This window comes from Zymoseptoria tritici, chromosome 3, assembly GCF_000219625.1.
Source record: "Zymoseptoria tritici IPO323 chromosome 3, whole genome shotgun sequence".
In the NCBI taxonomy this organism is placed as follows: Eukaryota; Fungi; Ascomycota; class Dothideomycetes; order Mycosphaerellales; family Mycosphaerellaceae; genus Zymoseptoria; species Zymoseptoria tritici.
The window spans coordinates 615,106-632,119 of NC_018216.1; the positions used below are offsets into that span (position 1 = coordinate 615,106).

The 17,014-nt window shown below is 51.1% G+C and overlaps 4 protein-coding genes across 4 annotated transcripts; 1 reads left to right on the forward strand and 3 right to left on the reverse strand.

The window, feature by feature from the left end:
* Nucleotides 1-1,332: 1,332 nt before the first annotated feature.
* On the reverse strand, nt 1,333-3,845 carry MYCGRDRAFT_103578 (ABC transporter domain-containing protein; the record flags this gene model as incomplete). Its single annotated transcript, XM_003854543.1, has 3 exons — nt 1,333-2,863; nt 2,915-3,526; nt 3,583-3,845. The coding sequence occupies 3 exons, from the start codon at nt 3,694-3,696 to the stop codon at nt 1,343-1,345; spliced, it is 2,247 nt and encodes a 748-aa protein (XP_003854591.1).
* A 465-nt stretch (nt 3,846-4,310) lies between these two features.
* Nucleotides 4,311-5,519, forward strand: MYCGRDRAFT_69366 (uncharacterized protein; the record flags this gene model as incomplete). Its single annotated transcript, XM_003853635.1, has 2 exons — nt 4,311-4,943; nt 5,001-5,519. The coding sequence occupies 2 exons, from the start codon at nt 4,311-4,313 to the stop codon at nt 5,517-5,519; spliced, it is 1,152 nt and encodes a 383-aa protein (XP_003853683.1).
* A 5,533-nt stretch (nt 5,520-11,052) lies between these two features.
* Nucleotides 11,053-13,245, reverse strand: MYCGRDRAFT_91430 (uncharacterized protein; the record flags this gene model as incomplete). The annotated part of the gene is made up of 2 exons (XM_003854542.1): nt 11,053-12,675; nt 13,021-13,245. The coding sequence occupies 2 exons, from the start codon at nt 13,243-13,245 to the stop codon at nt 11,053-11,055; spliced, it is 1,848 nt and encodes a 615-aa protein (XP_003854590.1).
* A 614-nt stretch (nt 13,246-13,859) lies between these two features.
* On the reverse strand, nt 13,860-16,794 carry MYCGRDRAFT_56270 (uncharacterized protein; the record flags this gene model as incomplete). The annotated part of the gene is made up of 2 exons (XM_003854541.1): nt 13,860-16,130; nt 16,428-16,794. 2 exons carry the CDS (start codon nt 16,792-16,794, stop codon nt 14,143-14,145), a joined length of 2,355 nt encoding a protein of 784 aa, XP_003854589.1.
* Between the last annotated feature and the right edge of the window lie 220 nt (nt 16,795-17,014).

The window sequence follows — 17,014 nt, forward strand, 5'->3', positions numbered from 1 at the left end:
AACAGTTTCGAACCCGACAGTGCGTTATTCTCACGAGATGGAGCTACGTCTCGATGGCTGACTAGAGGCTGGACCCTGCAAGAGCTCATCGCGCCGCTGGATGTGTGCTTCTTCGACCGCAACTGGCGCAAATGTGGCACGAGGCAGAGTCTGCGACAGCGTCTCGCGACCGTCACCAAGATTGATGAATGTCTACTCACAGACCGGGATCGACTTGGTAACTACTCAATCGCAACGAGACTTTCGTGGGCTGCGTCAAGGATGACCACTCGACAAGAGGACGAGGCATACTCTCTACTTGGAATCCTCGACATCAATATGCCACTTCTATATGGCGAGGGCTCTCGAGCTTTCAAAAGGCTTCAAGAAGAGGTCATCAAGGTCTCAACAGACCAGTCCATCTTTGCGTGGGCTCCCGAGCTGCCCGAGGATAGTCGCATGCTACTGGCGCCCAATTGTCGCAGCTTCAGACATTCGCGAGATGTCAAAATCTCCGCGCGATATGCAGGCATTGGCGAAGGATTTGAGCTGGCGAATGTCGGCTTGCGCATCAGACTGGAGACCTTGGAGTCTCCCGACGACGAACTTGTTCATGCTGCTCTTGAATGCTTTGCGGAAGAAGCCGCCACGCGATGCATATATCTAAAACTGCGAAGAATTCCTCCTCGATACTCACAAAGCGCTACATCGTCCAGCGTGTATGAGGTCGCACGAAATCCATGGTCGCGGTTGGACAAAAGCCACCATCGAGCATTGAGTCTCGAGGCGTACAAGCGAGAGAGAAAAGACGTCGTAATCGTCCGAGACGGCGAGCTCATAACTGTCTGCCTCGACATCGATCCCAATCTGCAGTTGGAGCGCACCTCTCGTCTCGGGCAGCCACTCGCGATTTCTCATACTACCTCGACCATTACACTCCGGCCAGAACGATTCGGCTCCAGAACCTCCACCGCGGTCCTTCGCTTCTGTGTGTTCGTGCGCGACCGTCAGCAAGCAACCGCCAATGGCCTGCCTTTCCTGGTGAAACTTTGTGCTGAAGGCGCAGTCAATGCCAATGAGCCGACGCCGGTGGCAGTCTGGCAGGCGGTGGCACTCGACAGCAACATTTTCTATAGAGTCTGGTCAAGGGCGGATGCGAAAAGCCTTCCAGAACTTGACCGGCTGCCACCGGGAATGCTCATCTTTCAGATTGTGCGTGGTCCTGCTGGTCTCGTCGGGCACGATTTGGCGGCGTGGACAAATACGATCATACCCCATACACCCTCGACGTGGGCTGTTACACAATCAGACCCTGTACGGCTGCATGATTGGGAATAGGCGACTGTTTTCTTAGATCAACTAATCAGACCTTCCCCAACTTCGTCGCCGACCTCGCGGCAATCTCCTCATACTGCTCCATCCCTCTCTCCAACTTCCTCAGCTTGCCCTTCGTCAGCCGAAACACCACCCTCGTCCTCTTTCCAAAATCCCCATCCTCACTCTCACTATCCTCCGTGGACGCACCATCATCCTCCAAATCCTCCGGCCTCGAAACCGCCGCAAACTTCTTCATCGACTCGCCTTCCACAACACATCTCATGAAGAACCGGTCGTGCGTCACCACAAGCAGCGCACCTTCGTACGTCTTCAGCGCTATGATCAAAGCTTGAATCGTGTCTGTGTCCAGATGCGTTGTCACCTCATCGAGGATGAGGACATGTGGCGGATTGGCCAGGACTTTCGCCAATGCCAGGCGTACTCGCTGACCACCTGAGAGAAGCGCAATCGGAACGTCCGATGCAATCTTGCCTGCCAATCCAACACCGGAGAGAAGAGCACGGGCATCCTTCTCGACTGTCTCAGGCCCGAGAAATGCGGCGATGTGCGAAAGAGCAGTAGCCGTCGGATCTGCCGCTGCGATCTTCTCCATCTCTTCCGCAGATTGCTGCGAATATAGTCCGATCTTCGCTCGGGTATGGCGAGCGACAGTGCCTGATGTGGGCAGAACGACCTTTCCCGTACCCGACTCGACACCCATGGCAAGACTTACGAGTGTCGACTTTCCCGATCCATTGAGACCCGCGATCCCAATGCGGTCGCCCATCTGAATCGTCAAGTCGATATCCGTCAAGATCTGGGTCGCCTTCCGCTTCGGAGCCGCCGGATATGAAAAGCAGACCTTCTCGAAGCTCACCAGACTACCCGGAAATCGCAGATCAACAGGCTCCTTGGCGATGACCATCGTTGCGGGCGGATCAAATTCCGGGACAGGAATCTCGTCTCGCGAGGTGAGGTGATAACCTGCAAGATCTCGATTGAGCTTGAAGCGGGTGCCTTTGGCAGAGACTTGCAGACCCATCTTGTCATCGAGTTTCTTCTTTCGAGAAGCGGCTTGTTTGAGCTTCTTATCGTCGCCGGACTTTTTGGCCGCTTGGATGTTGTTATCGATGGCGGACTGCTGGTGCTTCTTCTGCTTGTCTAGTGCACTCTGCATGCGGGAGAAGTATAGATACGACTTTAGACGTTCAGTCTCGTAGGAGGAAAGATTGCCTCGGAAGCGTTCGAGGGTTTGGTTGCGGAGCACGAGGAGCTCCTCTGCTATGGAGTCGCCGAACGCTCGGTCATGGGTAACGACTAGGACGGTCGTGGTTGGTGTGAGTTCTTGAATGTAGCTTTCGAGCCAGATGATGGAGGGTAGGTCGAGGAAGTTGGTGGGCTCGTCGAGGAGTAGGAGGTCGGCGGACTGGCATAGAGCGCAGGCAAGACTGCATCTTGTACGCCAGCCGCCGGAAAGTTGTGAGCGTGGTTGATCGAGGCTTTCTTGGGAGAATCCCAGGCCAAGCAGGACTGCGCGAGCTTTTGCTTCTGATGCTGCAGCGTCCATCTGGTGGTATCATTAGCAAAGCTTCGTCATCGCACCGACCAGAACACTCACCAACTCCAACGACGTCTGCACGTGGCCCAGCATCTCGGCGGCTTTCTGACTTTCATCAGCCATCTCTGCAGGACCTACTTCTGCCTCAAGATTCTCTTCAGCTATGCTGAGATCCTCTTCGAGCTTGAGCAGCACTTTTCTCCACTGAGCACCTCGCCCTCCACTCCTCAACAACGCAATCTGCCTCGCCTGATCCGTCTCCCTCTGCAATCTGCCTAGCGAAACTTTCCGATAAGCCCTCACGCCCGCCATTGGATTAGTAGTAGCAGCCTCAATCGCCGTCGACAGCGTCTCCGATTCCTCCATCAACCTCTCTCGATCCTTGTCGCTCCGCAATACATACTCCAAGACCGTCGGCCCGGCCGACTCGGTAGAGACATCCAGCTTTGCGACCTCGTCTTCGAAATTCGACTCCGTCTGGCCTAGCAGCAGGACTTTGACGCCTCGCGGTATGCTTGGTATCTGATCCGTTGCAATAGCTCGTAGAAGTTTCGACTTGCCGATGCCATTCTTGCCGTGGAGAACGTAGTGTCGACCTCGTTGTAGACTGAATGAAGCGTGTGCGAGCAATTCTCGGTTGCCAATGGACATGTTCAGGTCTTTTACTACGATCTGGACAAGAAAGGCATTAGTCTCGGTCTCGTCGATCTTGCTACGGGGAGTCTTGCTTCTTTGAGATTGTTGTCTTCATCCATCTCCGTGTGGAAGCGGCTTTGCTGGGCCGTGATGGTGAGGGCGCCCGAACTTGCTTTCGCAGCATCTTTCGCTTTTTTGACTGGCATCGTTGTACGGATCTTCCTCGTTGCTTGGTGAAAGACTAGTTCAATCTCGTTCTGGGAGTGAAGTAAGGATGGAGAAGAAATGCAATAAGATGTTGGTCACCAAAGTCAGCTGCGGGGCGCGGCCTCACTTTGTACTCTCACGGTGCTTTACGGCAGTCGTAAAAGCTGTCGATAGCATGACAATAGCATGACTGGACGGCCCTGAGAGAGCGAAGTGGAGTCCATGGGCATCCGCAGCCGAGCCCAGCAGCTGCGGGTTTTGCCATGTGTTAGTCACACAAGTGCGGTGTCCGGATTGACACAAGATGCCCAGCAAGATCGACGCCCTGTACCGAAGTCTCTGGTCCGGTGTACGAATGTATACGAGATCTGGAATTAGAAGTGGGATAGACCTGGTACTCGAATGGAGTCCAGGTCGCAGTGTCTACCGTCGATGGATCGTATTGGTGATATACCTTACGGAAGTATCTGGCCGACAACCTCTGACTGTAATGGAGACGGCACGTCGTTCTTGCCTTAGTCAGCATTGCCGGACCGGGACCCCTGCCACCGGCTGGTACCTACACGTCGTCTCCATCGTCGTTGCGTCGTCTCTTCCATCACATACCCAAGTCATGTCCGAGTGTATCCAGCCTTACAAGCTCTCGATCCCACACTCCGATCTTGATGACCTACAATTGCGGCTCCGTCTGGCCCGCTGGCCGGACAAGGAGATAGTCACCGATTGGTCCCAGGGCGTTCCCCTCGCCTCGATCCAAGAACTGTGCGAGTACTGGCGAACACAATACGATTGGCGGCGCTGCGAAGCGCTGCTCAACTCATATCCCCAGTTCACTACAATCATTGACGAGGTGGAGATCTATTTCTTGCACATCCGGTCAAAGCACGAAAATGCTCTTCCCATGCTCTTGACCCACGGCTGGCCTGGCTCGGTTCTAGAATTCAGACATGTCATTGACAAGCTTGTAGACCCGGAGTCCCACGGCGGCTCCTCTGAGAATGCCTTCCATCTCGTAATCCCAGCACTGCCTGGCTATGCATTTTCCGGCAAGCCAGCAGAGACAGGATGGGACTATCAGCGCACCGCACGTGCATGGGCAGTATTGATGCAAAGGTTGGGATACGTGGAGAGTGGATGGGTCGCCCAGGGTGGCGATTGGGGTGCCCATGTTACCACATTGCTAGGCCACCAAGCGGCCAAAGGTCTGAAGGGAGTACATATGAACTCCGTCTACTTCGAGCCGAAGGTAGAGCACTACTATCGAAGTACACCCGCAAGCGTGTGCTGACTGATCCACTTGCAGAAAGAAGCACAACTCCCATGCCATGATGGGAAGGGCGTAGAACGAGCCTCGTACTACGATCGCATTCGGGACAAAGGCCATGGAGGCTACAAGCATCAGCAAGAAACCAGGCCACAGACTCTCGGCTACGGACTTGCCGACTCCCCAGTCGGCCAAGCTGCCTGGATCTACGAGAAGCTCAAAGACTGGTCCCATCACGACGGCGACGTCGAGAAAGTATTCAGCAAAGACGAGATGCTCGACACGATCATGCTGTACTGGCTGTCCAACTCCGGAACGTCCTCCGCGCGGTTCTATTGGGAGTGCGAAGTCGATGCGACTGCTTGGAGGGTCGATGTTCCGGTTGGCGTAAGTTGGTTCGGTGGCGATAATTGCTATACTCCAAGGGAGTGGTGCGAGAGATATTACAAGAATATTGTGTACTGGAATGAGACGGACAAAGGCGGCCATTTCTCTGCGTGGGAGCAGCCGGAGCTCTTTGTCGGGGAAATGCGCGAGTGGAGAAAGACGATCAGGTGAGAAGAGACAATTATGGAACGAGAAGTGGAGCGCTGAAGACGACATGTCGGCTGGGATTCTAGTGAGTCTCAACGTCTATCAGAGAGCACGGCGGGTCGCTTGGCGTACAACGAGATGCCCATCCAACCTCACGAAGCCGAAGTCATATCAGCATCAAGAGAGGTCGATGTTCGTCGAATCTATCTGAATTGCTGCTGTGTAATAATCAATGCCCAAGGCAAAGAAGCTATCGTGCGGCATGAGTGCTCACGAGGCGACTCTTGTACCAATGCCGAGAACCAGACCCCGGGTGTAGTTTGCACCAAACGCCTTTTTCCGCAGTACGCCGATGCCACGCTGCATGAGGATGTTGAGATGGATGGAAGTGATCTTGTTGCACTTTTGTCGCGATGTATGAGTTCGTCGAAGTCTTATCGCCAAGTAGGATTTGTTAGCGTAAGCTCTCCAAGGGGCACAAACAGGGTGGTGAACAATCAATCGACCTATCCCCGAAGGGGTTGGATTGATGGATTGACGCCATGGCTAGGATTGATTAATGGACTAATTTAATTACTATGGTAAGGATTGATTAATGCTATCGTATTAATTAATCCGGTGGATTAATAGATTAGTAATCGATTAGTAGATTGGTAATTAATCCGGTAGATTAAGGATAGATTAGCCGGTGTAAGGGCCAGCCTACTGCAGGCACCGCCGGAGGCCAGCGCGCCGTAGGCGGAGCAATTTTAAAGGATTAGTCAATCGATATAGCCAAGGATTAGTTAATCCGAGTAGTTTAAAGGTGTTGTTAGCGTTAGTAAGGGTAGTATTGTTGTAAAGGTATAGGTTAGGGTTAATTCGAGGAATTCGAAGGAGTTGTAAACCTAAGCGCAAACCCTAATTGCGGAGCCTTACGAATCCTACTATTTCTATTAGTCGGGGAGCAGCCGAAACGCGGGGACTCCGCGCATATGCTAGCGCAGAGCCGCATATTAGCTCCAAACTAGTCCGCTCTAACATTACATACTTCTTAATACTGGATTTCTCTACTAAGAAATCTACACACTGTAATTTGCAAGGGCGCTTTACTAAGATCTCGAATAGCGCTTTCCTATAAAAAAAGAATAAGTATTATTAGGTATATAGTTGTAGAGTTATCGAAGCTAGAAATATCGCAAGGTTTTAAGATCAAGAATTAGACTTTTAGCTACAGCAATCTCTCGACATTTAATAACTAAACAGCTGTAATACTAACATCATTCTTAAAACTTACTACATCGACATGATTTTTAATTTGCATTTAAGCGCAGATCTCGCGCTTTCTAATAAACTACTCCTCGTTATGTTAGCACATTAGGATTACATTTAAATAGTTACCGCAATATGTTAACGATGCTAGCGTCGGAGATGCCAAGCCGCACCGTTAAACTCTAATTCTTACACTTTACTATTAACAATACTACTACTATGTCACGCCCTCCTTTATCTCACGCGCTATTACCAAACGTATCGCCGTTCCTACAGCACATCCTCGACTCCGAAGCGGCCGACACCGAGAGCGCCCTTACCGCGTCTATCGCTCCCTTAGAACTACCGATCCCTACCGAGTTTTAACGCACGAACAACTACCTTAGTTACGCAGCTTAAGCACTAGCTGCTATACCGATCTATAGCTACGAGGGCCTCGATCTTACGCGGCCGTCGCTTTATAGCTTTACTATCGCCGTGTCTTCCCTTAACAAGGACTCCTAGGTATAGTAGTATAGCTATCGGCTTAACAAGACAGACAATAAGGGCAAGACGGTAGAGTAGTAGCTCTATAGGACTTACTATTAGAAGAGATCTAGCATACTACACAAGTATTAGACGAGCTCTTAGACGAGCAGTACTAGTAATTATCTAAAGGCAGTGCACTAGCTTAATAAACACGGAGTAATAACAGCAGAAGCACTATAATCCCTAAGGAAGCGCAAGGTAACAGACATGTTTAGACTACCTCTCGAGACTAACTATATTACTATTAGTCGTATTGCAGCTACGTTTAATGCTAGTTACTTTAAGGCTATACTTCTTTAATAGATTATCTTCTGCTCGATCCCCTTCCGCAAGGTTAATAACCTTAAGTTTAGAGACATGCTTATCTACCTTAATCTAATAGTTAAAGGAACGCTGCTAGATTACACAACTATAAGCCGGTAGCTGCACAAGGCATATAGCAGTTTCCTCGGTGTTATAACTAAGCTGCTTACAACAGCGCTCGGCCTTATTTACTTCTTAATAGACATGTAGACGTCCTCAAATAGCATTGCTCTTAATAGCCTTATAGCGCACTTTATCGATAACACTAGCAAGCTCTAGAACTTCGTCCTTAGCCTACCTACACACTATAGCTCTTATAGCGGTATTAACATCGCTAAAACTACTATTGCAATTATATGCTAATTCTCTATTCCTTACTACCGGATCGGCTACTTCTACAGTAACAATGCAAGTAATAACGACATATGCATAGCTGCTCTTATAGCGGAGTTTGGCTATAGCTTCGACCCTATTAAAAGGAGACTGCGCTACGTTAGTTACATCTTTAACCTTGTTACGAAGGCTTATATAGTCGGTTATAAGGACGACGACGCTATAGAAGTAGAGCTTAATTAGGACGGCAAGAAGGCATTCGAGATGTTACTAACATAGCGCAAGAAGGGCTCTGTTAGCAAGCTCTACAATATTATTATATACGTCCTTATCTCGCCGTAGCGTAAGGAGATCCTCGCTTATTTGCAGCTACCCTCCGACGCAGATAACTACACCGTTATAAAGACGATATACAAGCTTATTCGCGACAACGACACACGCTAGAACAGCTTATATACTATAATCGAGCGTATAATTAAGCTATGTAATCCCCTTAATACATTCGTACTACAGATTGTAAACGAGTAGCACTCGTACGAGGTTAGTAAACGCACACTAAATATCGACACTTCTACTAACTCCTTCTCGCAGACATCCTACAACTACAAGCATAGCTACAAGCTAGTTAATAAACGCCCTCCGAAGCGCTAGCGACTAACGATCCTTAATAACCGCCTTACGCACGAGGATTAGCAGGTGTTAGTACAATACATAAAGATCTTAAAGCCTCTCGCTTAGGCTACACTACGCCTTTAAGGACAGGTCGGTCGACATAGTTAGATCTAGCTAGTATTGCTAACGCTTAAGAAGCTACTTAGTTACTTCGAGGACATAAAGCGGCTATATAGCGTCGACAACGCTAAGGCGGTAATAGAGCAGTATCCTTATGCACCTAAGCTAAACTAAGAGTTCCACTTCCGCCAGAACGTTAATCTCGCGTAGAAGAAGCTAGATGCTTACTATACCCTTACAGACATAACACCTATCTACGTCGCGGTAGTAGTGCTTTATCTACGCTATAACATAGGCTAGCTTGTAAAGAAGTAGAGTGCGAAGAAGGACTAGATCGTTAACGCGAAGGTGGAATTAAAGGCGTTGTAGACTTACTACTCGCAGCAGCTAAGCAAGTTTAGCAACAACGCAGACGACAGTAGCGACATTACACCCTCTTAATCAGCCTCGCAACTACAACGCACACGCGGTCCACGCTATTACTAAGTGCTCGATAAAGACGAGCCGGACGACTTCGACATAGGCAACAGCAGTAACGAGGCACGTACAAAGGAGAAACGACTAGCGGCAACAGTAGATAAGCAATAGTCGCTTTACACCGCTATAGAGTGTAACTACTATGTCGGCGACGTATATGCGTAGTAGTAGAAGAAGCGCTTTAAATAGCCTTAATTAATAGCTATAGCGCTAGACGTACTTACTACGCCGCCTATAAGTAATGAGCCAGAGCGGCTGTTTAGCAAGACTAGCCTTATAGTTACAAGCTACCGCAACCGCCTTAAAGAAGACACTATATCGACAACCGCTTTACTATACAGCTAGACTCGTAAGGGCGTGATATTATAGCAAGACTTCAAGCCGGAGGTAATACTGCTGGACGACGACAGCGACGGCGACGGCGACGGCGACATGGCCGAATGAACGCTCACAACACCCTTACTAAGAGCCGCACTAACAACACCCTCACCAAGAGCCTCACAACACCCTTACTAACACCCTTACTAAGAGCCTTACTGTGAGCCTTACTAAGAGCCGCACTAACAACACCTCCACTGCCCTTACTACTATAAACATTACCGGCTGAGTTATAAAAACTAAAGGAGTTTCCAGCCTTCTCATTAGCCGACCGTTTAACAGCAGATTCGTCGTTTCTAGCTCCTATGCGAGTCGTTTGCGCGAGTAAGAGATGTGCGGCGGCGTGCTCGAATCTACCGCCGAGCGGTGGTAACGGAGGTCTCGAATCTATGTTGTATACAGCTATATCCTTTAATTTAGCTATATCCTTTAATCTATCAATCCACTACTAATCTACTAATCTATCCACTAACATTATTAATCTATCAATCCCCTTAATCTATTACTATAGCCAAGATTAATTAATTGTAACCCCTGCAATGCAGAGCGACAGCGAGGATTGATTAATAGATTAACCAATTCGATAGATTGGTCAATCGGCCGATTGATTGTTCACCACCCTGGGCACAAAATCGACTCTCTGACACATACCTGTCTTGAACGACCTTACGTCGATTACTTGCCATTGTTGCCACGATACCAGTCGGAGACCTTGGCACACGCCTTCTTCTTAGCGGCGGCTTCTTTGGCCGCCCGACGTCTCGTGGCCTCGCGTTGCTCGTCGGCGATACACATAACGCATCTCTCCCCCTCACTCATGTACCACATCGGGTGGAGGTTGCACTGGCGCGAATGCAAGATGCAGAAACCCATGGTCGTCTTCTTCTTCGACAGTCGCTGGCAGCCTCCGCAGTGGTGCGATTTGTCTCTGATTGGAGGCATGATGCTCGGGCTAGCGGCTTCGTCAGTGACTGCCTAATTAGGAAGGAGGTCGTTGCATGCGCTCCTCGTGTTTCATGCTGGGTGCGACTCACAGATGTCGTTGTATGATTTGTCGGTCTATCAAAGCTTGTATGGAGTCTAGGGGTGATGAGACTGAGGTCGGTTGTAGTGTAGGACTGTAGGTGTTGTACGTTGGAAATGTCAGAAGAACTAGGGGCTGAAGCTCAAGTATGCCTTGAATCCTTGCGCTGGCATTGGTGAATAAGAACTTTCCATCAATCCGAATGCGCAGCTGATCTCTATGTAGATATTCACCTATGTTGCGAAATAGATTTACGCAGCTGACTACTCAGGCAGCACATTCAATACAAGGACGTTCATTACAGGGATGCGGCGCCCTTGGCCCGACCGTAGCATTCACTCGGCTTCGGTACTATTATCAGAAGGAGAACATGGGCAGGAGCTAGGTTTAATCCTCATAATATCAATGCAACATTCTATTTGTAGAAAGCGGATGAGCTGGCCTTTGCTTGGTGGGTTGGTGAACATGGTGCTGCCTTCGGTCCAAATCTAAGGCATCCTGATACACTGCCTTCTGAACATCGGCTCAACGTCACTGGAACCTTTCTGTAACGTCGCGGTCGTCTTCCTCGCTTGCAGGCCTGTTGTTGGTGCCATCTTCGCTCTCAGCCTCGCTTCCACCCTCGCTCCCATCTTCGCTCTCAGTGTTGTATTCACGAAGTGGCTCCTGATACTCCTCGCCGACACCTTCGTTCTCAAACTCGCCCACTTCATCATCACTTCCCATCTCCGAGTCCTCCTCCCAAAAGATCTTACCGCGATAAGCCCTGCCAGCGTATTCGTGATCTGACGTTTCGGGGTCGTGGATTTTCAGATAGCACGCCAAAGCAAGAGCCTCTTCTTCCTCGCTCGGCCAATGCCGGCCGATGAACATGGCATTGAAAGCATTGAGCGTCAGATTCTTCTGCCGAAAGCATTCCTGTACATCCCGTCTTGCAGACGATCCTCGAGTAAAGTGTGCGGCAAGCTTCTGGACGAAGTATTTTCGCAGGATCTTGTTCTGCGGCCAAAATTTGATTTCTTTTTGGAAGTCGACGTCTTGGATGAAGATTGGGTATTCACACAGGTAGTAAAGAGGTCCAGATTGACTGTAATCCCAGTCGATGATTCCCGTCATTCGAGGAAGATCTTCTCCGCCGTCCCACTCGAAAAGCATATTTTGAGCATCAAAGTCCCCGTGAATCATGCGGAAGGGGGCGCCATAGATCGGATTATCTTTTTGTCTTCGGCAAAACCACCGAACAGTGTCTCCAACCTCAGAGTATAGCTTGGCGGTAGAAAGCTCAATTGGCATGCCTGACTTGACGAAGCTCAAGAGGTAGTCGAGCGTAGTACTGAAAGGCCCGCGATCCCATTCAGACTCGGGATACGCCATATCGCACAGCGGACCGATCTCTCCACCCGCAGTCATGGACCCAATTGAATCAAACTCGAGCTTCATAAGCTGCGCCAGCACGCCCGCAATCGCCTCCACCACCGCCAGTTTGTGCTTCAACCCCAACTTCTCCCAGAAGCAATACAAATGTCTACCAGGCAGCTTCTCCATGAGCACAAATGCTGCGCCGACCACGTGCTGCGGATTGCAGTTGATGAAGTAAATCTCCGGCACTCGAATGGAAGTATGCTTACGCACGTAGTCGACAGTGGCAGTCTCGCTCTCGAGGACAGAAACATGTTCCTTCTTGTCTCGTGTGAAGCGTCCGATGCAGGTTGAGCCGTCGGAGAAATGTAATTCGCGAATTTCATGAAATGCGCCGCGCTGAAGCGTGATGATGTCGATGCATTTTCCGCGGGTACCGGGGATGAAGTAGGTGGCGATGTGTTTCAGCGCATCGTGGTTGAGGTGGAGTGGTGGCTGCTCGCCTTTCCAGGTGTCTCCGCTGGTCGCTGTCGCGGCGTCTTCTCGTACTTCTGCATCCGGTACATCCTTGGTCTCAGCTGCGCCCTCATCTTCAGGTCTCGATGTGTCTGTGCTTCGATCCCTACTGCTGTCTTCTTGATGTTCAGGCGCCATTGTCATTTGTGCGCTCTCGAGGTGTGTTGCGCCTTCCATGTTCAGGTCCATCGGAAGTCCGCTGAGAATGCTGCAAAGCTGCGAGATCTCGGGATACGCTTGGAGGACTCCAATGCTCAGCGTTTCGAAATCTAGTTCGGGCTGTGAAGCGCAGTCTAGATGGTGTATCCGAGATGGAGTTGTAGAAGTTGCTCAAAGCGCGAAATGGCAAAACAGAAGGAACAAGTCTAAGAAAGATTGCAGGTCACCCTGCTGCGTTTGACAAACAATTCACAGACCACAAGTGCATTCACTTATGCATAAAGTTCACCGCTGTACTTATTCCAGCTTACCGGGAGCGCGGTCTTGGCAATCACATGCAAAATTACCATGCTTGATGGGAGCCAAAACCAACAACGACCAAAAGAACACACCCCACCACTTCACCCAAACAACACTCCATATCTCGTCTCACCACCAACGATGTCGCCACCAAAACTCTCAGACCGACCACCAGGCCCAGTCCCACCAAGCGTTGTCCTTCGACTCTTGTCCCACGCCCACGCGCAAGCAGTCCGCTCCACCGAAGAAGCCATCGCGCGCGGACTTCCAGAATCCTGGCGTCAAGAGCTCTTCGACCATCTCCTCGACGAGATGCTCGATATCGCTGAGCAAGCATTGGGCCTCCCAAGCCCCAAGACTGTGTGTACACAGTCTCATGCACACCTGCATGCCTTGGACGCACCACTGACATACGCCAGCCTACAACTTCCAAACATCAGGAGAAGCGCGAGCAAGACAAAGACTCCAGCGGTGGCGAAGACGGCGCATCAGAGAAAGCATGAACCATACTCAATGAGATGATCGACGTAGTGGAGCAAGGTCTGGTGCTCTCAAGCTCCAAGACTGTGTGCAAGCCTTAGCCTCCAACATTGGAGCATCCTGAGCAGGACACGGATACCAACGGCGGAAAAGGCGACACGTCAAAGAAAGCATGAACAATGAATCTTGAATTCCTCAAAATTCATATAAAGCCTCAATCGCATGCACGCTCAAAACGCAGCGAACACCAGAGCATATCCCGAAAGCAAACTATAGACATCGCCGGAGGAAAAACAGTGCAAGAACGCCATGCAGTTCGCTGTTTGTTGCTTTGCGATCGATCCAAGTCTTTCGAAAAATCCCACACTCGCGCATTAGTACAGCTTGCGCCGTGGGATAAGGCAAGGTAGTCTCCCAGGAACACCGCGTAGCAAGATATCTTGGGAATTATCGCCGTTCTGTGCTCTCCATCCCACCCTACTCTTCACTCCGCCCTCTCTGATCGGGCGCATTATCTGCGTATTGAATGCATAATTCGGTCCGCATTTGTTCGGCAACAGTCCGCAAAGGTGATGCTGGAGCGCCTGGAAGCGCTTATGATATCTGGGGTCGGACGCGCTCAAATGCGATGGGTGCGGTGGAGGACGCCCGAAGGTGTCGGTAGAAAGGCGCGAGGGACATTCTGTACATGTCCGCAGTTCCAGTCCCGATTGTGCCGCAGCGGACCTCTCATAGTGATCTTTGAGGCGGCGTGAGAGCCGCCGGCGCAGCATGCATTGGTTGGTCGCATCAAAAGCGTCTGCTCACTCAAAGGTCATCCATCCCATGGCTGAACTCGCCATCAGCGCTCGTCGGCTCAAGACCAGACATCCTATCGCCAGCCTTGTTGCTGAAAGTCCGAGACAGCCGGTTATTGTCCGTCGTGTAATCCATGTCGTCGCCTCGGCCACCGAACTGCTGTTCCAATGTGCTCTCGTCCACGAAAGTAAATCCCTTGAACTGGTTCTGCATCGTCGGGCTGAGCGGCGTACTATCCGTGTTGATGCCACTGGCGAGTGCTGCAGCGCGAGCATTGAGCGAGTTCGACTCGCCGCCAGCGTTGAGTGCGTTGGTGAATTCGGGATCGAAGTTGGAAGTGTCGAGCTCGCCCTTCAATTTCGGCTTGAATGGAGGCGAGCAAAGCTTCTTGCTGAGAGCGTCCCAGTCGATGTCGTTGAAGAAAGGTTGCGCCATCAGCTCTTCTGCGTCGCCCTTAGCGCCAAGACGATGCGATGGGTTGCGGTTCAGCAGGCCCTTGACGAAGCTTCGACCGTCGGCTGAGAGGGCGTCTCGTGGGAAGCGCACTTTGCCGAATGCAATGTTCTTGTACATCTGTTGAGTGTCCTCGGCGTAGAATGGCGACCAACCACAACACATCTCAAACACCAACACTCCGAGCGACCAGAAATCGACCATTTTGGTGTAGCCTTGCTCATCCAGGAGGACCTCAGGCGCAAGGTACTCGGTCGTGCCGCAGAATGTGTTGGTAGTGTCGTTCTTCGCCAAATTCGCTTTCGAGAGACCAAAGTCGCAGAGCGCGATGTGGCCGTTCGCGTCGAGTAGAATGTTTTCCGGCTTCAGATCTCGGTACACAATGTCGTGTTGATGCAAATGTCGTAGAGCAAGGATGAGCTCAGCGATATAGAACTTCGCACGCTCCTCGACAAAGCGTCCCTCCTTCTGAAGATGCCAAAACAGCTCTCCACCAGACATATAGTCGGTCACCAAATAAAGATCGGCCGCTGTCTGGAAAGAGAACTTCAGACCCACAATGAACGGCGAGTCCGTCGTTGCTGTCCGCACGAGAATATTCCTCTCGCCAATTGTGTGTTGGATTTCCTTCTTCTGCACGATGACCTTCTTCGACAAGACCTTCATCGCGTAGATGCGCTTGGTGTCCTTCTTCCGCACCTGGAACACCTGGCCGAACGTGCCCTTGCCGATGAGCTTCAAAATCTCGAAATCATCCGGTCCGAACGTCTTCTTTCCCTTGACATGGAATGCGATGCTCAGGTGGATCTCGCCCGTCACCGTCTCCTTGCGACCCTCCCGCGCTTGTAATTTGTACCAATCCTCGTGTTGATGCTCGTAATCGTCGAGGTTCAATGGTAGCCGGACGTGGCCAATAAAGGACTCGTTGTTTGCTCGGTCGTACACAGAAATGTCAATCTCGTTGTTGTCACCCACGACATCGAAAGTCGTCTTGTGACGCCAAATCGGATCGGTCGTCTCTTGATGTGCTGCCCTATTGTGTGATCCACGTCGCATTTCCGCAATATTCGAAGAGCTCGTTTGTCGGCTCATGTTCACTGGAATCGCCATTGGTGTACCGGACCCGCTGCCTATCCTCTTCATCGCCACACCTCTTGCCAAATTATCGTCCGCCGGCCCGTTCTCCACTGCACAATCCATCTCGTCCTCTTTCGGGCCACCGGAGATGTCCTCGTTCAACTGGAAGATGCAAACCACATAGGGATCCACAGAAGGTCGAATGCCGCGCGCCTCTTCTATACTGACCTCCAGTTGCCCTCTCGCTTGATTCATCGTCGGCGAATGCGCTCGCGAGCCTCCGGACTCGGAATGACTCGTTTTGTTGTTCGCGTGCGGGACATTTGCGACGTCGTCATCGTTCCTCGACCTGCCGGCATACGAGCCGGTGCGTGGGGTGTGCGGCGGAGTATTCTGAACGTCGCCTTTTGTCAGCGCCTTGATCTCTTGATGCTGCGAATGAGAAGTAGACGAAGGATGCGTTGCGTCTGCACTAACGGATGATGCTTGCGAAGGCTCGACAGAAGGTTGAGAGATGTGTGCAGCAGAGATTGTGGGCATTGCGAGGATGTTGGACAAAGCGTTGGACGTGTTGCGGCGAAGCTGTGAAGGCAGGCTGGATTGGCTCTTCCTTCGCTGCGTCCATGAACGCTTGCGAGAGAGAGGCGCCGCTGGAGCCATGCCGACCAAGCTCGTCTCGACATCGTTCATTGCCGCGAATGAAGACGAATTCGACAATGGGGGTGTGGGGTATGTGTTTTGAGTGTGATTTCTTGGATATGCACTCTCTTGCGACGTGGAGACTGGATCTTTTTGTTCGCTTCGCGGCGAGCTGGGCGCAGTGAGCAGCTGAGTAGTCTCTAGCTGTCGTGCCAGCGCGCTCGCCGTTGCTGCGGCTTCATCCTCTCCAACGGGATGTTCTTGCTGTGGAGGTGCAAGAGAGTCGGAACCTGCAGATTTGTTGGTGAAAGGAAGGAGCGCGTGTACCTGTGCAAAGTAATTCGAAAGCCCAGGAAGACGTTTGTCGTGGAGGTCAGGTCGTGGGGTTGCGGTGCCGCCGTTCGGTGGTGTTGATGCGCCCGAACCGATGTGATCGTGGTCTTCGTCGTGCGGCTTGCTGCTTGAGCGGCGGAGGAGGTCAGCACTCGCCATATTGGTTACATTCGTATTGAAGTTTTATGTGTTGTGATGTGGTAGAGGAGAAAGGTGGGGTGGATGGGAGGAAGGAGACAGAAGCCCTGGTCGAGTCGAAAATACTCAGGGTTCGGAGCAGTGGAGCAGAGCAGGTGCGTTGGTCATTGACTGGTGGATGGAACCAGACCAGACCAATTCTGAGATTGAGCGGAGAATCTCCTCTTCATATGCCGGACCG